Below are 24,164 nucleotides of genomic sequence, written 5' to 3'. Positions count from 1 at the left end.
AAGAATGAACTTAAAATATTGTATTGAAAGAAAGAAATATGGCATAATTTAACATAGGAAGGCATGAGCTTAGAAATGTGGGAAATGATGTGTGTAAATACCTAAAGATGAAAATTACTGAGTCATATTCTGAGAACAGAAAACCAGATTCCCGACTTTATCTGCCAGCATAGTAGGAAATGAGGACTTTTAAGGGAAAGAAGAATAAATTAGCAGACGATCATAAATGTATGAATGGGAAGTAAAATTTACAGGAGTGGGAACAGAAATGTTTTTCTATCTTGTTAATTAAGTATACATTTATCAGACTTTCTAACCATTTCTCCCTATGAATATTAGAAAATTTCCTGATTTAAATCTTGAACAAATGATGTGTTTATACTGCCAACTTCCTAAGTAGGATGCACTCTTAGGCTTTTGCATATTGGAAAATAAATTATGGTTCCTGGGAATATGCTAGACTAGGTATCTAACTTACCTTTCCCTGCTAAAACTAACCAAATATATAAAATAAAGTTATTTTAAAATTGTTTTAATACATCAATGACTTAGAAAGTTGGTAAGGAATACTCCTGGATCAAAAACTCAGTGAAGACAAAAACCCAGAGGGGTAAACAGAAGGCTGAGGCCAAGTTTCATTTTGAGGTTTATCTGAAACTTCAGTTTTTGTGACATTGACAGTGCTGGGGATAGATGACAAAGCCTAGGACCTGCCCAAGTTTGGGATCATAAGAGAAAACAAAATTCAGATATAGTCTGTTTACAAAAGACTGAGTTAAAACTAAAGAACATAAAAAGATTTTAAAAAACTAGTGGCACAGCCAATGTAAATATCAGGGGAAATGGTACTTTAAGTATTACTAGAGATAAGAGATTAACATCTGGTACTGACAAACACAGAATGTAGGAATAAGAAGAAAGTGAATTGACACTCATTTCAGGAAAATTATCCAGCACAGTCTATTAAAATATAAGATCACGTAAAATATAAATATGCTTCAACCTAATAAAGCTACTTCCTTTCACAATCCTTTTCACCCTTTCTTGTGATTTGAAGATGTAATTTTGATGAGATTAAGGTATCAGGAAGCTGATAACCTAATACAAGATTGATTTAAAGTTTGCAAATGTAAAAGTTGTAAATCATTATATTAATATGTTGAAATGAAAAATAGTGATACATGGTTAAATGGAAGAAAAAAAGGTCAATAAAGGATATAAGACAAATGAAGGAAAAGTTGCAGAGCAAAAGTGTGGCCATTTTAAACAGGCTTGTGTTTAGTTGACATCAGTGTTCAGGTGGAACACTAGCTCCCATGACTACGTGGAGGTTCCCCTTATAGTCCGGGGTGGAATAAACACAAAAGAACAACAACAAAAATCCCAGGAACTTGTCTCAGAAAATCAGGATCCCTTGTAGTAGTTTCTGGCCAGGTCTGCTTCTCTGGACCTCCAATGCTCAGCAAGGAATGAAATGCAGAAGTTCCTTATCATGGCAGTGAGTCGGACTCTTTAGGGATAATGTGTTCACTCTACCTGGCAGGAAGTCAGAAAAGGGAGCAAATCATTGGATCTGGACTTCCATAATCTGAAAGATTTCTCATTCTGAGTGACCTGCTGAAAGCATAAAATTCTCACTGGGCCTTGTGGAGCATGAGGGAAGCCTGGAGAAGGTGTATCTGCTCATCTCATCCTATATTCATGATCTTGTATATCACTTTCTCACACCTTATTTTTTCATTCAGGGTAAAAGGAAGTAAGATTAACTTTAGCGACATCTGAGTTGGTATTGTTGGCCTAGCATCCACCATAAAGCTTTTAAAATACCAAACTAATAAGTATTAATATGATACATTTATTTTTTAAAAAACTATTTATTCATCAAAACATTATTGACACAGTAATTCCCACATTCTCATCAAATAATAAAATTGCAAATCTGTACTCAACTCTTAAGAATTCTAGAAATTGCAAATGCATTCAATATTGCATTTAAACAAGAACTAAAAGAGAATTAAAAATTACAAATTTATGGAAGATAAATTACTATACAAAAGAAAAAACTTTGCATACTTATGGAAACATCGCTGATAGCACAGTTCTACTGAAACTCATACACATTTCACTGTTTAATTTACATATTATCTTGGTGAAAAATTAGAATTTTTTACTCTCTCATTTCCTTATACTAAAATACATTATAATTCTAGAGGGACATCACTTGGGTGTTATAAAAACCAAGGGAGGTCCATGACCAGGTCAAATCTAGAGTCAAAGATGCTTCAAAGATTCCAAGAAATAATTTGAAAAATTTAATGTGTATTGAGACACACCAATGGCCCTTCCAAACTGTATCCTGTCTCTGACTGGGGCACCAAAGAAAGATCTATGGAAGCTATTACATAATTGACCTTCATGATATCACTTCAAAGTAGATTGGATAACAACGTCTGCCCCAACACTTCCAGCTTCCTTTAATAATTCAAATATATCAGTCATTTATGTATTTATGTATGTATTTATGTATTATGTATTGATTCAAGTCTTTCTACTTATTTATATTTTCATACTGATTCATATGTGGGCCCATGAATTAGTTTACTATTAATAACTGTCTGTAGAGTGGTCTTTTCTTTATTTATTCCAAACTATCTTATTCAAACAATTAAGAGAAGCATCTAGCAGGGCCTTTCAGAGATCCAGAGGTTCCCTTAAAAAAAAACCAAAAAACAAAAAACAGGAGTTCCTTAAAAAATGAAGAAATGCTAAAAGTTGGGTTGCAGAATATGGTGCTATATTTAAATATTTACATTAAACCACAATTTAACAGCCAGTATACAATGTGTATACAATAATCTAATTCTGCAACTTTCAAAAGATTTATTAACAATGTAATAGTGTGGCCAGGTGTGGTGGCTCACGCCTGAAATCTTAGTACTCTGAGAGGCCGAGGCAGGAGGATCGCTTGAGTTCAGGAGTCAGGACCAGTCTGAGCAAGAGCAAGACCCCATCTTTACAAAAAATAGAAAAATTAGCCAGGTATCGTGGCACAAACCTGTAGTCCCAGGTACTCAGGAGGCTGAGGCAGAAGAGGATCCCTTCAGCCCGGGAGTTTGAAGTTGTAGTGAGCTATGATGATGCCACTGCACTCTAGCCAGGGTGACAGAGTGAGACTTTGTTTAAAAAAATAAAAGGCACTAGTGCATGGATTACAGTGGTCTTGTGAGTTTCTTCTTTCCTGTACCTCTGTGACTGCAAATTCATTTGAAATGACATCAAAAGTGTACCGAGAGGTTCTTCTTGGATGTGAGGCTTAAGCCAAAATGCCCTCCGGACTTCCTTGATAAACACTGACATCTAGTTTCTAATAATCTGAGGTTTGGTGACAAAGTCTCTGGTTGACAAAGTCCCTGATCCTTATCCTTCACATGAATGGTAAAATTAAACTATTTAGTTCAGGCTGAGTTGCAGGTGAGGGAGAGTAAGGAGATGGAAGAATGCAAATGAATGATAATTTTTGTTTATGAACTGGCTAATTTTCCTTGGAGGTAAAACTGGTTGAGCAAACTTCAGGACACTAAGCAAGGTTAAAAAAAAAAAAAATAAAGCAACAAAATAGTGGCATAGTTGAGGCAATGGAGAAGGTCATACTGAGGCTAAGTGATTATAGCGTTATCTATATCTCTCTGTCTTTATCTCCACATATATCTATTATTCAGGGAGTTTACTTTTCAGAAGGCTACTGAACTGGCCTTTTCCTACCCCAGCATTGTTTAACTGTCAGGTGGAGATGATAGCTGAGAGCAGGCAGCTGCATGGCTGATTTCTTGAGGCTTCTTACTGGTTAGACAAAATATCCACAACTCAGACGAGCCTTGCTGATGCTACTCTGTTTGACTTCATACAGACATAGCCTGTGTTTGATGTACTCTTTCTGTTGACCATTTAAATGTGAACCAGTAGCCAACTCCTCAGAGTGGGAAGATTCTTCTCCAGCCATTTAATATTTTTGGTTATGGTTTCTAGAACAATTTGAAAAATATCCAGATGTGATCCTTGGGCCTTAAGAGATTCAAAAAATAGTTTCACCTGAAAAATATGTAAGAAAAAAATTACTGACATGGTTCATAAAACACTTTGTCGTCCAAAAACATTTCAAAACAGCTTGCAAATTATACACACGCAGGTGCAGGCATTTCTCTGCCAACCTCTAAAAGGTTATTTTCTTCTTCTTTTTTGCATAACTATTATTTCACTTTATCTTTAAACGATATATGAAGGCAGATTATAAATCTTCATCTTACTAGTAGTAAACACACTGGGGTAAAGAAGTTAACTGATTTACCCAAGTCATAGAGTAAATGGTGAGCCAGGATTTAAGTTTTGGAATTCTGAATTTGCTAAACGAGGGGTAATAAATTCAAGCTTTATTGTGAAAAGAAGATACAAAACACCACAGTGTGAATAGATGGTGTAAAACAATAGAAAGCTTTTTTTACAAAAAAGACAACTAGAATTACCGATAGTTTTGTTGAAAAGGCGATTAACTACACTTCAGAATTTTAATGTAATCTTGTGTCATGATATAATATGAATGAAATAATACAAAAGGGCTCATCTCTCAAGTATATTTTCATTTTTTTTTTTTGAGACAGAGTCTCGCTTTGTTGCCCAGGCTACAGTGAGTGCCGTGGCGTTAGCCTAGCTCACAGCAACCTCAAACTCCTGGGCTCCAGCAATCCTGCTGCCTCAGCCTCCTGAGTAGCTGGGACTACAGGCATGCACCACCATGCCCAGCTAATTTTTTCTATATATATTAGTTGGCCAATTAATTTCTTTCTATTTATAGTAGAGACGGGGTCTCGCTCTTGCTCAGGCTGGTTTCGAACTCCTGACCTCGAGCAATCCGCCCGCCTTGCCTCCCAGAGAGCTAGGATTACAGGCGTGAGCCACCGCACCCGGCCTATATTTTCATTTTGAATGCTATGAACACATTGCATGTTTTAATCCTCTCCCCTGTGTACTTGCTATGTGACATTCCACAAACAACTTTTTAAAAAATAAAATGAGAACTTCAAACTAGATTACATCTAAGTTTACTTTCAATTCTACAATTTGAACATTTATTTTGAAATTGTTAGCAATAGACAGTCACAAACCTCTTCCAATTCATCCTTGGAAGAAAAGTGGGATGTGGTACCAGAGATGATCATTCTCATGGCAAATGAGCTCAAGTCAAATCTGAAAATAAAAAGGAATCTCATAGATTTAAGTAATAGAAATACTGGCCTTATGTTTATTATATCATGTACTATATTTTAAATATATTAATTACTATGTGATAACCTTATGCATTACAATAGATATTATTAATCACCATCATAACTCATATTCTTCCAGTACAATCCTGAAGCTTTGAAATGTATTGCATTTTAATATAGAATGAAAATGCTGATGAAACTTCTTTGGGAAATATGGTTAGGTTATTCAGCAATGTTTATGTTTAAATTTATGTTTATGTTTAAAGCAGTGTTCTCTACATTTTTTTTTTATTATGGGCCCTTATCAGTAAAGATTTTTTGAGCAAGAACTTCAAAATGTACATATTTATTTATGAATTATATGTATGTATTACGGTATGGTAAAAAAAATTAAAAGTATAAGAGATAATAAGAAAATTTATTTAATTTTTGTATTTTATTTATGTTTGTAAATTTGTAATAAATAGTATAAAATTTTAAAAATTAAGAAATAACATACAGTAAGATTTTCTTTTTGCATTCTAATGCACTGTTTTGTACATTTCTCCATCCCATTTTGGACACTATTGTGTTTAAACATTGTTTTTATTGTGGCAATGTTACCTGTTGACTGCATCCACAGTCTGCATCCTTCACCCCAATGTTCTATAAATAGAAACTTATACCACAGGTCAAAACGATTCATGCTGAGAAAGCAGCGCACAGATACAGCTCTGAGAATGGTTCCAAGTCTATGGTTTGTCAGGAGCATAATTTCCAGTTACCAAAAAAGTCCTCGGTATTGCAGAAAAAGTCTGACCATCTCAGGAGGAAACTGACAATTATGCAAACAGCCAAACTAATGGTGACCCAGTAGGGTCTTTGAGACATTTTTTTTTTTTCTAATAGAAAGTAGTTTCTATTTGATCTTCTGTGGATACATCAATTCCTCGAAGGTCTGGGAGAGAAGTGGAAATGTGCTTTTTGCTTACACAAACCCATCTGTGAGGACCCCCAAATCCTCCCTGACTATAAAAGGAGAGAGAAGAGGAGCTGGGCATGAATGACATCAGAGATGCCAAGTTGACCCTAAGATAAACACAGCAAATCACACAGCTCTCTGATTCAGGATATTTCCATTTAGGTCCTAAGCGCTATTTTGGATTTGGATGAGGAATGGGTGAGTGCCCTAGTAGAGTGAGTTTCTTTCTTTCTTTCTTTCTTTCTCTTTCTTTCTTTCTTTCTTTCTTTCTTTCTTTCTTTCTTTCTTTCTTTCTTTCTTTCTTTCTTTCTTTCTTTCTTTCTTTCTTTCTTTCTTTCTTTCTTTCTTTCTTTCTTTCTTTCTTTCTCTCTCTCTCTCTCTCTCTCTCTCCCTTCCTTCCTTCCTTCCTTCCTTCCTTCCTTCCTTCCTTCCTTCCTTCCTTCCTTCCTTCCTTCCTTCCTTCCTTCCTTCCTTCCTTCCTTCTTTCTTTCTTTCCTTTTTTGGAGAGAGAAAGCAGTGGTATGCTGTACATTCCAACAAAATCTAAATGTTATTGCTACTTTCTGGGGGACATTTTAGCTCCAGGAATATAGTAGGGTGAGCTTTGTTTCTCCGAAAAGGTGAAAACCAAGAAAAGACTCAGAACCAATACAATTTCACAGGAGCCTCCCAAAACACTCCTGACTGGGTTTACCTTCAGCTCTGACCAGGTCTCCATTGTGCCACTTCTACAGGGAAACTGGGGGTGGGGATTAGCTCTCATCAAAATTCCTCAGGTTTTCCCCCAGAACAAAAACTGCATTAACAAAGCAGGCAGGCCAAATATGTTTGATGTGCTATTTAAGGCTTCATGGGATTCCTTTGGGCTGAAGAGAGAGCCAAGGGTGGATGGTGGGATGGAGCTGATGACTGGATTTAACGCAACTTTTACTTGCTTCCAGTGATGTTTTTGCCCGGGCTGCATTAAAATCTGTTTCCCATTCCCTCTTTCTCATTTCTCTCCCTTGTACCTAGACAGGATAATTTGGGCTAGTGCGTTTTGAAGCTGATAGACTTCATTGAACTATTTGGGTAAAAATGGTATCTTTTATGTGCTTTGAGGGACATTTGATTCCACATGGCTTGAGGCAACTGAGACAACTGCGTGAAGGAACACACATTGGACATAAAGGAATACTAACTTTTGAAGGAGATGGGTCCAATTTTCTCTTACAAAATTCCAGGCTAATTGCTGCCCCTTTGGATTTCTGGCAATTGCGTGAAGGAGAACTGCCAAGTCCTGTGTCTTGATAACCTTTCCTTCCATTCCCAGTTCAATTAACCTGAGGAAACAAAAACCATGTTTCTTCACCGTCCATATTATACACATGGTAATGAACTCAGACTACTAATGTATTAAAAGAATAGAATAGAAAGAGCCAGGATAAAACTATAATTTACCAAAAACAATGATAAATTTTCTAGTGGTTAATATTTTTAATGTTCCAGTTAAACTTTTACTTTTTTCTATTAGTAATTTTATTAATTATTTCAAAGAACTTTGGTTAGCATCTTATTTACACACATCTTATATACAACTATGTATTTTTACAATAATAATTTTCCTTCAAGGTTCTGAAAATAAAACATAGCCATTTGTCTAGTATCAATCACATGGCTAATAACTAGGGAATATCTATTTTCACTATTTGTATTTTGTCAATATATATTTTTGAAGTAAAGTTAAAATCATACAAATTCTGATTCAATTATTTTCTGCCTTTAAAATTGGTGGCTGAAATATTAATGACTTCACTGAATTTGTGCCAGTTTACTTTTAACAATTTAGTTAAATTAATGAACTTACTTCATCAACTTTTCTTGATGCTTGCTCGTTGACAACGCATACAGAATTTTGTTTTTTTCGGCACCTGACATTGACAGTTCATATTGCTCCAAAAGGTAATTCCATCCTTCTGTTGTCCGAGCACCCACAGAATGCACAATCTTTAAAACATCTGTCGGAATACTATAATATTGAGGACAAAAGTGAAGAAAAAGGTTTTATGAAAGAAAAACTCTTTCTTTCTTATTACAATTTTAAGGTGCCACGACAGAATCATCCCTGAATTATTTCCAGGACTCAGTCTATTAAACCTTTTCTTTCGCCAAACTTTCATAAAAATATTTTATGTAATTTTACTTTGCAAATTGTGTTTTATCTCAAATAAAATGTTAGTAAGCAGAAAAAGCAAAAATTTTAATCTACTCTGGTGAAAATAGAAAGTTAATGGGATCAATTGATAAAAGAGATTTCTGAAACTACTGTTTTATACACATTGTATCATCAAATAGCTTCTATTGGTGCTCTAAGATTTTGTTAAAAAATGATTACTTGATGCTTTAATGGCACTTTAGGAGCATTTTCTGAGGCCTGTCTGAGGATCATGTGACTCTCGAGGTCTCGAGAATTGTAATTTGGCACAATTGATTAGGGCCCTGTCATTTTACAATTTTATAAAACTGATAAGATGCAATGACATTGTTTTCTGTCCTTCTAAAGAATACACCATGATTTTGGTTTTTATTGTCTTCTAAGACATTAACCAGTTTTTATTCTAAACTGGTATGTAAACTTTAATCGCAAATATTGATAGATCAATAAAAACTGATATTTATATTGACGGCTCAGAAAACCACAACACAGAGTAGTAGGGAGGGAGCAGGAAATTTGCATTTGTCATGAAGCAACCATGTGGTGTAGGGATTGTACTAGTCTCTGAACATCTTATTTAACTGTCAAAGCTACCCAGTGAGATAGTTATCATAATTTTTAAAAAGTGGAAGTAAATATTGGAAAGGTTAAGTAACTTGCACAAGGTGCCCTAACTAGCCATTTTGGGGATGAGATTTACACTGATGATTGTAATATTTGTGCTATTTGAGCTGTACTATATGTACTTAAATATCTCAAGTGCCATTTTAATCATGAAATAAAGATTATGTAATTAAATTATAATCCATATTGTTTCCATTTTGGTATATTTTGCTGTACAAATTTATAAAAATTGTTAATAAATACATTATAAGTTTTTGAAGATAGATCACATAGTTGCTTTGTTCACTATATTATTCTCAGCTCCGATATCAGTGCCTGGCTGACAGAGACAAGCAATAATTGTATTTTGAATTCACAAATGAATGAAGAAAATAATATATGTAAGGAAATTTTTCCTTAAGATTCATACTAGCAGTCTTGTAGTTTTGGGGAAAACCCTATGATATTTAATTATGTATTCTTGATTATAAGCATAAGTGAACTTTATCCAGAATATTTTCATAGGTATAGTCAACATGTTGAACACTTATATCTACTATAGATAAGTTACTGCAGATTAAGATCATCTCTCTTGTAACTAAAGACAGAATATTATAATATTCTACTTTGTGATAGGGCAACAGGATGTTTATATTTCAGTTTCACTCATATGACTCATTCATACAGGAATAAAAAGAGAATAATAGATCAAAAGATATTTTTTCTACAACTGATTTCAGGCCTCAAAACAGGCAGAAAAATCCAAAAAGAAGAAAATTGGAATTACTAATTACTTTTTTTGAAAGAGAAGAATTCAAGAAAAGATTCCAAAAAGTTCACTGAGATTTGGGTTTGGGGAGAGAAGTTATGATAGCATATTATAGGAATTTGGCACATGAAAAATTGACACCAATATATTACATGGTACCAAAATTGTAAATTTTTTCTTCTATTTTTTCTTAATTCACATATAAATTTGATTTCCCAAATCATACAACTCTAGAGTCATAGTTTTAAAAATAACAACTTAAAATCATGTGTTGGACAAAAATCAAGGCTTCTATTGAAAAGATTGTGGGGTCTGTTAGTATCTATGGGTTGCAACTAGTAAACTGAAGAGCAATGTATCCGTTTGATCACTGGGCTTCCTCCTACTCAACTTTGCCATCATATACTTTGGATGGCCAAAATCATCAGTTTCCCATCAAAGATGAAACTTGGGGACAAGGTTTGGCATTTAATATTGGTTGATGAGGGAGCAAACACATTTTTTTTTAAAACCCACCCTTTTTTAATGAGTTTCATCAAATGATCACTGTTATTTTAATTGTACATGTATTTCACATTGCTTCTTCTAACATATTTTTATCTTTAAAAGGCATCGCTTTTGGAGACTAGGCTCCCCTGCTTCTACTTCCTGGCTATCTTTCTGTTACCATGCCAATGTTTATTAGCTGTCCCCTATAGAGACCGAAACCTTGCTTCCCACAAAATCTATCAAGCACTTATAATGTAGGAGCATGAAACAGGGTATATAATTCCCAGCATTTTTTTTTTCTGTCTTCACTAAAATGTTTTAGACCTAATGTCTTGCTTGATCAAAGACTTTTACATCAAAGCAAAAACAACAAAGAATAGGACAGAAGTGTAGATCTACTTTAATTTTCCATTGGATTCCATCCACTGAGAGAAGAGTTCAGCTGCCTTCCGGATGCAAGGAGCATGGTTCAGGTCACAGGCAAGCTTCAAGACAGCAGAGCGAAGCATCCTGTCCCAGACTGAGCCCTCGTCACTCCAGCTTTGCCTGTCAATCACTGGCTTAAAATACTGGAGAAGGTAATGCTGCAGAAAATATGAAATGGTTTGCAGAGAGGCTAAATTTAGTTCTTAACACAGCTCTTACTCACCCATGTAAAGGGCTCAACTCTAAACTTTCTGCATGAATCATGAATCTTTCCCAAAACATTGTACCACTTATTTTCATATTCCCCTTCTCTTTTTTCTGGCTCCCACCTATCACACTTAAGAAACAAGAGTTTTTGCATTAAAATATGATTTAGTTTCCTATCTAAGAGGGGAATCAATTGATGTAAGATGACAGTCACCTTTAGTAGAGATGCTTTGCTCATGATTTAGCTCTTAGAATTGGCAGTGACAAAGAACAAGGGACATTGACCACTAGGTGCTGTGGTATTGGCTGTGCCATCAGCCAGTCCCCTTAGCTTCTCCTCCTCTACTTAACTCCAAGGACTACACATAAAACAGACTGAGACTCACTGATCCTCCCGACACTGTAAATTTACTTAATATATTTCCTGAAAGTAACACAAACCTTGAGGTTTTCTGAGACATCTGAAATATTCCTTAAGTCCATCATGTGGTAAAACAACTCTAAGTAGCTCAGCCCTTTGAGAAGTACAGGGCTGCTTGTTTCATGTTGGAGATAGCGGGTCATGTCCAGGGCTTTGTCCAGGGTCAATCTCCCTGCACTGAGATATGAAACAAATGTCAGTGGTTCGTGCTTATCTTATAGTTTTTAATATTCTTAATATTAAAACAAATATGAAATAGAACCCAGTAACAGAAGTAGTTTGTTATAACCAGACCATTTGGTTTAAATGCTAGCTTTGCCACTAACTGTGTGATACTGGACAAATCACTTAACCTCTCTGGACTTTAGTTGCCCCCTTATATAAGGGGGCAGTAACAGTATCTTCCCCATAGGCTTGTTTTGAGGATGAGCTAATATTTTTAAAAAGCACTTAGAATAATGCCTACCACATAGTAAGAGGTTAATAAATGAAATAAATATTAGCTAATGTTAACATTTAATAGTACCAAATAATATCAAAGTTTTTACATATTGTATCATTTTCTAATTGCTTCATGTGTGGGTTTGCCCTAGTAAATTTGAGGACGGGTACCATGTCTTGTTTTTCTTTATGTTTGTCTTTAATCCTACCAGAGGACCAATGATCATTGTAAACTGGACAAAACAAGTATGTTCATCTTATTTAGATTCTAAAGTTACATGCCTTCTCTACATTTTGTTTCAGTGAGGAGAACAAACAACAGAATTATTATTCTGAATACCAAAATGCGAGAGTATCTTCTGTAGAGGAGATAAACCATTACAGTCTCGTTTTTTGCAAAGTGGTTCTCACATGTGTTTCTGGAAGGCTGTGTGTCCACACAGGGTCTGTAAGCCGTTCTTGGGAGGATCCACCTCCTACTGGCACGGTCGTGTGTTATGGAAACCCGATTCCGGCACAAATTAACACATTATGTTAATTTATCATTAACATAATGTCCTACCTCCTTTGGGGATTTAAATTTTCAAATTTGTCTCTCAGAAGAGGGAACTGAAACTAGAAGAAAATGAAAAGAAAAAGAACTAACTTTTGTTGTGCCCGTACTCTTCTCGATCACGGTGACATACTACTTGAAAACAGACTTATGGAAATTTTTTCAAAACTTCCATCTGAAGACAGAGGGCTGGACCATATGCGCTGTGATTCTGTGCTCTGCTCTATTTTTTAGGAAACAAATCCACAAAATGTCACTACTCCTTTCCACACGCGTGAGTATCATAATACATGGAGCAGTGGATATCTTAGCATCAGCAGCTGAAGGAAACAGTATTGTAGGGTCACAATTTAAAAAAGAATGTTTGACACATTAAAAACTACTTTATGTGCTCCTTCTTCACTCCCACTACTTCACTTGACTAGGTTAAAAAAAAAGAGAGAGAGAAAACCCTTACTTTGTATGAAAACTGTTTCTCTTTTCAGCTTAGCCCAGGCGTCCACAAACTATGGCCCTCGGGCCACATGCGGGTGTTTTTGCCCATTTTTTTTTTTTTTTTACTTCAAAATAAGATATGTGCAGTGTGCATAGGAATTTGTTCATAGTTTTTTTTTAAACTACAGTGCGGCCCTCCAAAGGTCTGAGGGACAGTGAACTGGCCCCCTGTTTAAAAAGTTTGAGGACCCCTGGATTGATTTCTTACTAAAATCAATGCCATTATTAGAAAACTTTACTTTTACATTTGCCTACTTTATTTTAATCTTAATATTTATTCATAAGGGACCTCTTTTCTTTTTATATAGTTACTAAATTGTTTAACAACATTCAAGTTCTTACCACCTGCCCTAGGCTTCAATCAATGTATAGAATGTTATCTACATATATGTTTAGCTTAAAACATAAACACATATATAAGCATATACTTCAGCCCAACAGCAAAAATCTATATCTGCTTACTTGTAAACAATTGCGCTAGATTGTACCTTTAAGAAATAAAATCATGTTCCTATTTGGGATTTGTGATTTCTTTGGGGATTTCTTTTTAAGGTGTGGGATTAAAAGAAACAGATACAGTTTTTTCTCTAAGAAAATTAAAGTTGTCATTTTAATTTCACTCAGTTCATACAAGGCCCAAGTCTTTAAATCACATTTTAAAAGTATGAAAGCCTAATTAAAATAAATATCCATTTCTGGGTCAAATTCTGTTTTCAAATTAAATGTGTTCACTATTATTTCCTTTTAACTTTTGTTTTGCTTTGACACAGAGTCTTGCTCTGTCTCCCAGGCTAGAGTACATTGGCATCATCATAGCTCACTGCAACCTCAAACTCTTGGACTCAAGTGATTCTCCTGCCTCAGCCTCTGAAGTAGCTGGGACTATAGGTGCACTTCACCACACCTGGCTAATTTTTTAATTTTCTGTAAAGATGGGGTCTTGCTTTTGCTCAGGCTGGTCTTGAACTCCTGGGCTCAAGCAATCCTCCTGCCTCAGCCCCCCAGAGTGCTGGGATTACAGGCATGAGCCACTGCATCCTGCCTCCTTTTAACTCTTAAAATAGATGTTTCATAAAGCAGGGAGGAAAGGGGTTTATATTGTTAAAAGAGAATAGCAAGCAAAAATATTTAAGGCCTATTAGCAAAGTTTTAAATTGTTTCCTTGTACAATTACTTTTATATAAAAGTAACACAAACAAATTACAAAACAACTGGAAATTAGAGAAGAGGGGAGAAATGACTCATAATTTCACTACCCTACCCATTTACTATAGCATTTTGAAATACATTTAAGGTTTTGTTTCTCTTTTTCACTTATTTTTTTCTATGTAGTTGAAAACATAATAATAAACATTAATATATTCTGCTTTTTTCCCAACTTCATATTATTTGAAATATACTTTTCTGTGTTGTCACCTCCTTTTCCTATTCAACTCATGATGTTTTAAACAATTTGTATTAGAGAATACTAATAATGTTAGCAGCTAACATTTATTGAGCAGGTACTGTGCTTAGTGTCTTATCTGCATTATCTTATGCAATCAAAACAATTCTGTGTATTAGACATTATTATTACTGAAGTTTTAAAGACTGGAAAATTTAGGCTTAGAAAGGTTAAAAAAAATTTGCCCAAGCTCCAACAATTAATAAGTGAAGAGGTAGTACTTGAACGCTTCTGTTTTAATCCAAAACTTGTATTCTTAACTTCATTAATCTGTCTACCTAATGAAGAAAAGATTATTGTTTTTCCATTGATGCATCAGTAACTATAGGGTTTCTCCTGCTAAATTTAGACTACCCACAAATTTATAGGCTGGAAACAGCAAAAAATATTTTAAAACTACTTAAAAGATTGGATTCCATTTGCTGAGTTGTCAATAATCTTCATTTTTCCTAGCCTTAAATCTTTAATCTACTTCCTCTGCAATCTGCTCAGAGTTTCTTTTTTGAGCAAACCTCCTTCAACTAATGATGGCTGCTTCCTAGCTGTCCTTTCATGCAATCGCTCACATGTAGGATGGGGTTTTTCCTAATCTTGGCCTCTGGTGAGTTGTGCCACATGATGGTCCCAAGACCCATGGGGCTGAGGGTTCAGCCCCAGTCCTTCCTCTCCTCTTTCTAATTAGAGGATTCTGTTGTACCGAGAAGCTTTGCCTGAGAGATGTCTTGCCAGTCACTTTCACTCAATTTTACCTAAATAAGCATCTGAAAGGAAATAATATGTCATATTGAATAAAGTACATTATAGTAATTCTCAGAACAGGAAAAGCTTACAATGCACAATACTTCACCTGATCCTCATTCTTTTCCCCTGTTGGTGACCTTATGACCTGATTTATTCTACTTACTATTCTGTTGATAATCAGAAAAGGAAAAAAAAAATTGTTTGTTCTTCCAGGAAAAGTCTACAGAGGAATAAACAGCCAATTCTTACTTCATTTCCCTACCAATTTCATATTGATTTCTCTGATGTAAGTAATGAATGGATTGTGCTGTAGGCTAAGAACTCATTTAAAATTGTAAAGGTTAAGACTATATTTATACTTTCTGTTTAAGAGATTGCAAAGGTGTTTGTTATAACAGCTACTAGCATAAACACATTTTAAATCTGGGGCCAAAAGCTCAAATGCCTAGAAGGGTCCACACTAAATGAGTGAAGCAGGCAACTGTGTGTCATTTGGGACACACATTTGGTGCATGAGAGACTGCAGCCTGGCCCAAAGGGGAATGGCCCACTGTGTCCTCCTCAATGGCTGTCTTGTGGGAATGAGGTCCACATTTACCAAGTTTCATTTTTGTGTATGTATGTGTGTGGCTTTTTTTATTTTGAGGCAGAGTCTTGCTTTGTTGCCCAGGCTAGAATGAGTGCCATGGTGTCAGCCTAGCTCACAGCAACTTCAATCTCCTGAGCTCAAGCAATCCTCCTGCTTCAGCCTCATGGGTAGCTGGTATTACAGGCATGTGCCTCCATGCCCGGCTAATTTTTTCTATATATTTTTAGTTGGCCAATTAATTTCTTTCTATTTTTAGTAGAGACAGGGTCTCACTCTTGCTCTGGCCTTGAGCCATCCTCCTGCCTCGGCCTCCCAGAGTGCTAGGATTACAGGCAGGCGTGAGCCACCGTGCCCGGCCCAACTTTCATTTTTTAAGAGATTCCAGAAGTCAAAATTTTTATATAAAACTCTCTACATTTTAAAATGTTGGATTAAATTTGTAAACACTGTGTGGGTCAAAATACCTTATCAGTGGGTAGGCTTTGACCTAGTGGGCAGTGTTTGACCTCCATTGAGATTCATATCTTAAGAATAATGAACACTGAACATTTGATTTTGTTTTTTTTTTTTTTTTAAAAAATTTATATTTTGGTCTCACACATGAACATATATCAGAAGGGACTGTATCCAAGGTCCCTTAGAGCAACCTATACAAGCAACAGGTTGCATACACTACCAAGGAGGCTGCTGTTTGCAGCCATTGCACACCGGGCCCCTACGAGGGAACATTTGATTTTGAAATCGAACATATCTGGTTACAGATCAGTTATTGCCTGTGAAGTCAGATGAAATTTTGCATTACCTGACCAGCTGAAACACATCGTGAATCAGACCTATTCTGTCCTTAGGTCTGAGAAGCATATGGTTCTGATTCAGCTGCTCAATGAGTTGGTCCCATCCATTCCCCTCGTAGTGAACAATGTAGTAGCCATTGGAGTCCACATTAAATTTCACCCAGCTGGTCTCTTCAGGTAAATCCAGGGTATCTAAGAGGAGGAAATTGGCATAGGCATTTCATTATCAACACACACATCAGGAACATCTTCAAAACTTACTTTTAACCCTATTACCAATAAATCAATGGGAAGACAAAGTTTCAGAAGAATCATGATGATCTTCATTTACATAGTCCATTGGATGATTTCTTTCGGGGAAGATGGTCTTACCAAATTAATAAATAAATTAATTCATAGGAATAGGACTGCTGAATTTGTTCTTAAAAATACTCTATTCAGGTCTAAGAGGCATACAAGGGCCCAGTGAGCCATATGACAAGAATAACTGGAATTTGGTTTAATTTATTGGTATCTTGTCTCAGGTTTAATTACTAGTCATTGAAATATATATAAATAAACAGGTGATCCATTTGTCCATTTGAGTGAAATAAAAACTCTAGGTTGAACATTACTTTATGATGGAAAAACCTCTCAAATTTTAGTGAAGTGTTTAGAGGAAACTTAAAATTATGTTACGTATTTTTAATATGGCATGCATTATACTAGGTGGTCAAATTACATTATGATATTCCCTCAACAACTCTGTGAGGCCTAGTTCTTATTCAAAATAAGATGAGAAACTTGAATCTTAGGAGGATTTAAGAAATTTTCTTAAGGTCACACATCTTATAGATGACAGAGTGAGGTTTCAGTCCAAGACTAACTAATTCCAAAAGGTATGCTTTTTTCTACTAAACATTTTTGCCTCATGCATAATCCATAAAAACGGATTAGTACGTATTAAAGGACATAAGATAGGATTCCATAATTTCTTGATATAAATATAAACCCATCTCTAAATGTTAAAAGCACAAGAGAACTTCACACTGAATGAAAAACTCAGACTTTCTTTTAGTAAGGGTTCTTTTAGTAAGGAATATATGGATAAGTGAGAACATCCCCAAAACATAAATCTTTTATTATTAGATTTACTTATCTTAGTATCTTTCATCCAACTAGCTCAAAACATGAATTTTAGCATTTCAACACCCATTTAGCTAATTAGTTCGTTACCTGTCTTTGATTTTAGAATATGTCTGTGAATTGCATTAGAGGAATTCGTGGAGTAGGTCAGTGGGATGTGCCACAGATACCTATGTCAGAAAATATCGAGAGTTACAGGCAATGAATGACTGCTTCAATTTTCGTCATGTCAGACTCAGATGGTAAAAGGCACCTAAGCACCTATCTGTCACAGTACCAGTGGCTTCTAAATTTTATAGGCTAAAAGTACCATATTCTTAAATATGCAAAAATGTCTTCCATGATGATTATGCAGGGACAGCAATATATACCTAGTTGAACTCTGCCTCAAATACCAGTGTAATATGCTGTCCAAATTTGATACCATAACAAATTTTGCTATTTGTAAAAGAAAAAAAAGCCCAATATTCCTTTCATGTTTTCAAAAACCCTGACAGCCTGATGTTGATTCAAATGACTAAAGCAAAGCTGTACAGAAAACCTTAAGAGGTAAAGAACTTGCTCTAGTATGATATTTATTTATCCTTTTGTTCAACAGAACTATTCACATCCAACTTCCCAATTGCTATCTGACTGCAAAAAAGTGGTCAATAATGCTATAGATCTGCAGCAGGGCTTAAGTCCAGAGAGCAGAAAAGCAGAATGACTTGGAGGAAAAGGCCTCAGTTACTTTTCAATGGCCCTACTGTAGTAATAATAGAAATTGGCGTTTTTTTCTAAATAATTTTTCTAGCAGCCTCTAGAATTCATTTCCTCTATTAAATCAAGCCATGTTAGCTATAGTAATCCTACACATGTAAAATCATGTGCTTGATAATACTAACAGGTGTAAAACAAAAAGAAGAGTAACTGAGGAAGTACCCACCAGTCCTTAGAAAAATATAAAAAAATAAAGGAAACAACATACACTGACTCCATCTAGTCTAGTAAAGGGCCAGAAAAAATAATCTACTTGCTAATACACAGAGTAATTAACCAGTAAACTTAGACTCTTTATACAAAAAGGTAAAAGATGGACACATAGATACCGCCAAGACTTAATGGGTTGGTATTTGAGGATGAATCTTGGCTATAAAAGAGAAGGAATTTTTTTCAGATAAATATATCTAGGGGGTGGAGAAGGGGATAATAGCACTTCATGAGTTTGGATAGCCATGAATCAGAGGATAATCATTTTATGAGTTTTCTAAATACTGCCCCAGAGAGAGGAAAAATACAGATTATTGTAGAAGATATTTATTATTCTGGGCCATCCACAGTTTTGGACTTTCTCATGACATTTTGGTAAGTTACAAAATTGTGAGTCTTGCTTTTCAGACAATAAATCAGACATTAAAATTTTTAGACTGTTTTGCCATGCTATAAGTCATGTAAACTGAGGTTCAGATTTTAGAAGAACACACAGAAAAATGGAAGGATGTGTACACAAGAAGTGGCATAAAAGTTGCCATTGGATTGGAAATATGCAACTGATAAAAAGAGAAAACAGTATATTCTATGTGTTAATGACCTCGAATATGCTTCTGGTTCTCAGAAAAATTTTATAATTGATTGTTAGACAGCGAAGACCTTAAAGAAAAGAAAGTATCATCATAAGAGTCAGCAGAGGTTCACTTGGATGATTTCATTTTAGATTAACCTCATTCATCTTATTAACAGGGCTGATAGATCAGAGAAATGTGGACACTGTTGTTTCTTGATTTCAGGAATGTCTTTAACAAGTTTTCTAAGGATAGGCTGGTGATCAAGATGACAGTGTGTTTAATTGGATTTGCTTTCATTATTATCAAGAACATCACATGTTTTAAAACGTTACATTTATAGTCTATTTCTGAAAAATGAAAGCCAACAGGAGCTCTTAGCATCTAATTTATCGCATAAGGACTGTCTTTTCTCTGACTACAAGACGCATAGTTGTCATAATACTCTCTAGGTGTAGGACCCAGAAGTCAAAGTGTATTACGATAGAAATAAAATCCACCACCCTCTGCATCAGAGCCAAGGTTCTGAAGGCTGCATGGAATTAACTAAGAGTGGGGCTGCTGAGCAAAGCTGTGTGGGCCACCTGAAGCTCTTTAAATCTGCTATGAAGGTTAGTTTAGGCCTTTGATTCCTAAATGGAAATAGCATCGTACACAAGTTGCCAGAGGATCCCAGAGAAAGCTAGCGAAATAATGCACGACCTGAGATGAGGTAAACTAGACCAAAAGGGGGAAAGCAACCACCTTTCCTGCAGGGGCTTCCATTCAGGATCCTCTTTGAAAATGCCCTTCAGGAAGCGCTCCTGTTGCAGTCTGAGTGAACGCCCGTCTCGCCTAACCACCACGAGGGGGATGCCTTTCTGGAGGGTCCACGTGGTCATCATCTCTTTGACCTCCACATTTCCCCGCAAAGAGGCGAGCTGAAATGACAAGTGACCTTGATAATTCAAGAGAGATGAGAAAATCCAAAGAGAGATCAGAAACTTCCATCTCCTTCGATGCCAGAGACATGGCGTGGGGAGCGGAGCACACAGGCTGGTATCCCAGCGCAGGGCAGTCTAGAAAACTGGGTTTGTTTGGGTGGGCTGCTCTCTGCAAATTACCTGAATGACGGATGTATGTGGGATTCTGTAGGGTTGTCCTGTGGCAGAAAAATCCAATGAGGAAGGGGAAGGGGATTGAGCCTCCCTTCTGCCCCCTTTAAAAAAAAAAAGAAGAAACAAAACAGACAAAAAACAAACAAAAAAATATTATAACAACAGTAGAAGGCCAGACAAGCTAGCAGTGGCTCACGCCTGTAATCCTAGCACTCTGGGAGGCCGAGGCGGGAGGATCGCTGGAGGTCAGGAGTTCAATACCAGCCTGAGCAAGAATGAGACCCAGTCTCTACTAAAAATAGAAAGAAATTAGCTGGACAACTAAAAACATATAGAGAAAATTAGCTGGGCATGGTGGCACATGCCTGTAGTCCCAGCTACTCTCGAGGCTGGGGCAGGAGGATTGCTTGAGCCCAGGAGTTTGAGGTTGCTGTGAGCTAGGCTGACGCCATGGCACTCTAGCCTGGGCAACAGAGTGAGACTCTGTCTCAAAAAAACAAAAAAAAAACCAGTAGAATCCAGGAAGGGTGGCTTAGGAGGGAAATGTCCATGACTAGGGAAACTAAATTTTCCAACAGAAAAATTGTGTATCAATATAAGTATATTGAATGGAAAACACACCTTTAGCATCTGTGCTTTTAGTGTGGATTTCTAATCACTGGATGATGCTAAATCTTCCTTTAGAAGGCATAATTTAGGAGATTACCATGACTCTTTAAAAGAAGTTTGCCTTGGTTCTGGGAAGCCAAGGTGGGAGGATGGCTTGAGCTCAGGAGTTTGAGACCAGCCTGAGCAAGAGTGAAACCCCGTCACTAATAAAAATAGAAAAATAGCATGCCCCTATAGCCCCCACTACTCAGGAGGCTGAGGCAGGTGAGTCGCTTGAGCCCAGGAGTGTGAGGTTGCTATGAGATGTGATGACTCCACTGCACTCTACCCAGGATGACAGAGTGAGACCCCATTTCAAAACAACAACAAAAAATGTTTGCCTTTTTTCCCCATGATGACTTTCTTTTTCTCCCTCCTATAGTGCTTCTAAAACTTCCCAGAAGTAAGGAAAAAGAAAGCCACACACTATTTTTAAACCTAACAATATACATGTTCTGCCATTTGTCAGAGCCTAAGGGATGTCAATGCAGTAGTGACCACTCAAAAGAATTTTGAGCTGAGATATTTGTAGCTAGCAGTGGGGTTGTGGGAACGCTGAATTGTAACAGCAAAAATATAATAGCAACAGCATCACCCCTCTAAATGGCCTGAGCATTTCCCCTTCAGTCAGTTTTATTTTTTAAAAATAATTGTGAAGTCTTTCTCTCCAGATTTTTAAAAGCACAGGTGGGCTATTCTATATGTCACATTCACTCCAGGTCATATCTCTTCTATTCTATAACTCTCTTCATACTTACTGTGTTACTTGTCATCTTGGAATCAGAATAACAAACTCCACCAGATATAAAATCACCTTCTAAACAACTCTATAAAACAAGAATAAAAGAGCACTGCCATTTAGGCATTGATCGTTGGCTGAATATGCATATTACACATGAATGCAGACACTTACTAGCACAGCTAAATGAAAACATAATTCATCTAGACATGATGAAAATGAAAATGAGAAAAAGAAGGCATCTTTGCAGTGACCTAGGATAAAAATACACAAAAATTATTTCTTGTGATTTATATATATATGTGTGTGTATGTATATAAAGTTTCCTAAAGAAGTTCAACGAGGTCAATAACTATTTTAAGGAAGAATCAATTTGTTGAATTTTCCATTGATTTTTTTCCCTTCCCCATGGGAAAGGTCCTATTTTATTCATTCATTGTGCATGTTACACATGCCCCTATGTAGCATTTAGGCAACTCTGTCTAGTACTATCAACTTTCCCCTGTCATATTGCAAGTTCCTTGACAGTAGGGGAAACACCTATGCTTACCTGGGTATTACTACAGTGGCAGTACCATGTAGTGGGCGCACAGTAAATTTTGAACTAAATGGGAATGAAATCAGACTAAAGAAAACTACTCATTTGGCAATCAACCCTTGAATAAACAGTAGTGAATGCTCTAATGGGAGCTGCAAATGAGAAAAATGAAATACACACTGAGGCTCTCCAATGCTTTTAAATGATCTTATGAACAATAACAGCAAAGAATTCTTCTGATTCTTAAGTTGCTATTGACATATATTAGAACTGACTTTATGCGACACAATGGTGAGCAAGATGTTTTTAGGAATTTATTATTTTTATACCATAGTGTCCTTTGGCATCAGAAGGGGATCAGTTAGAATCTAGGACCTGTAGGGACAGGTTGACGGGGGGATTTTTCTGATAAATAGGAAGTAGATATGATATAATTGAAAGAATGAATATTGGACTTAGAGTCAGAAGACCCAATTTTAAGTACTGACTCCATCACTGACTCAGTGACCTTGGCCAAATCTCTCTCTTACTATTAGTTTTACCATCAATAAAAATGGGGTAAGGATGCCTTCTCCATCTTTGGATACAGTTACATACATACATGATGTAGTAAAAAATAGCACAGGAGTCTTTATTTCTGGCCTAAAATAATCCCATCATTGCTGGTCAAATTTTCTTTTTAATCCTCCCCACTGCCAATATGCACACCGAATGACAGATTCTTCCTTGTTGGAGGGAGACTAACTTGATGTGTACACACGCACATACGTGCACACATGCACAGCAAGGGAGAGGGAGAAAGAGAGAGATGGGAGAAAAAAGCAACATGAGGCTTGGTGTTGAGAAGTTTAAAAGAAACCTTGGAGAAAGAGCATTTAGATCACTGACAGGGGTGATGGAAACGGATAGTAAAGGGCATTTTTATAATTATTAACAAGGACCGTGTCTTTCAATCCATATCATGACTATCAAGAAGTGTAGCAAAAAATTTGAGCTACTGAAAAATAATTTTTGATTGCTGGATTTTGTTTCTTTAACCACAAAATCACATATAAATTGGATCATGAGGGAGTGAAGTATCCCAAGAATGGAAAAACAAGCACCAAATATACTCACCAGCAAACTGGTATTAACTGAGTAGCACCTAAGTGGTCACATAGGTACTACAGTAATAGGGTATTGGGCGGGGGGAGGGGGGAGGGGGGCGGGTATATACATACATAATGAGTGAGATGTGCACCATCTGGGGGATGGTCATGCTGGAAACTCAGACTTGTGGGGGGAAGGGGGTAAAGGGCATTTATTGAAACCTTAAAATCTGTACCCCCATAATACGCCGAAATAAAAAAAAATTTTTTAAAGTCCAAAAAAAATAAAATATCAAATGAGATAATGCACATGAAAGTGGTTTTAAAACTGTGAAGTGCGACACAAAGATTGAGCGATATTATTACTGTTCGTAGGACATAGTGCTTATGAAAAAGAAGGACCTCTTCTGTCTACAATGGCTTAGGGTTCTTCTACCTGTGGGCATGAGTCCTCCTAGTCCAGTGGTTCTCTAAAGGATTATTTTCTTTGCGGTTGAAAAATTTTAAATATTTTAATAATTATTAGAATCATCTGAGTTGACTGAATGTTTTCTGCTTGGTTTCTCCTATTATCTACACAAACCCCAAAGACAAAGAGACCATGAGTTAGTTCTTTAATAAATCCTTAACTATTTATTAATCAATATTATGGGACAAACAGTATGCTAGGTGCCATAGCATTAAAAAAAAAAGAAGAGCTATGATTCTTGTTCTTAAGCAAATTATTATTATTACGGAACCAATAAAAACCAGGAAAAGAGAGTATCATTATGTAGAACAGATCATCAGTGCACTTGCAGGCATTTAGCAGAGAGGCAACCCCATGTGGGCTGGAGCAGTCTGTAACAAGGAGGTGAAACCCCTGCTGGATCTTGAAAGATGGATAGTATTTGAATTGCTGGAAAGAAGAAAGGGCATTTCAGGTACCAAGGGCACTAGAAACAAAGGTACCACAATACTGGGATTCAGCAAGATTTCTTTCTATGAGTGAGAAGATAAG

At 36.2% G+C, this 24,164-nt stretch overlaps 1 protein-coding gene and 1 pseudogene across 2 annotated transcripts in view; both read right to left on the bottom strand.

Moving 5' to 3' along the window:
• Positions 1 to 1,875: 1,875 nt before the first annotated feature.
• ERAP2 (endoplasmic reticulum aminopeptidase 2) overlaps positions 1,876 to 24,164 on the bottom strand; it is a 43,072-nt gene continuing 20,783 nt past the window's right edge. For both annotated transcript variants that reach the window (XM_076008202.1, XM_076008203.1), the window contains 10 exons: positions 21,558 to 21,626; positions 19,799 to 19,974; positions 17,604 to 17,683; positions 16,397 to 16,580; positions 11,352 to 11,508; positions 10,677 to 10,861; positions 8,069 to 8,230; positions 7,404 to 7,544; positions 5,160 to 5,241; positions 1,876 to 4,089 (listed from right to left, as the gene is read on the bottom strand). In XM_076008202.1, coding sequence (XP_075864317.1) covers positions 3,946 to 4,089; positions 5,160 to 5,241; positions 7,404 to 7,544; positions 8,069 to 8,230; positions 10,677 to 10,861; positions 11,352 to 11,508; positions 16,397 to 16,580; positions 17,604 to 17,683; positions 19,799 to 19,974; positions 21,558 to 21,626 — 1,380 coding nt within the window. In that variant the 3' untranslated portion in view covers positions 1,876 to 3,945. The remainder of the gene's footprint in view (positions 4,090 to 5,159; positions 5,242 to 7,403; positions 7,545 to 8,068; positions 8,231 to 10,676; positions 10,862 to 11,351; positions 11,509 to 16,396; positions 16,581 to 17,603; positions 17,684 to 19,798; positions 19,975 to 21,557; positions 21,627 to 24,164) is intronic.
• Positions 16,214 to 16,335, bottom strand: LOC142874204 (uncharacterized; annotated as a pseudogene).

The sequence above is a fragment of the Microcebus murinus genome, chromosome 11, assembly GCF_040939455.1.
Source record: "Microcebus murinus isolate Inina chromosome 11, M.murinus_Inina_mat1.0, whole genome shotgun sequence".
Classification (NCBI taxonomy): Eukaryota; Metazoa; Chordata; class Mammalia; order Primates; family Cheirogaleidae; genus Microcebus; species Microcebus murinus.
Note: the sequence above shows the minus strand (reverse complement) of the source record. Positions and strands in the feature narration are given on the sequence as shown.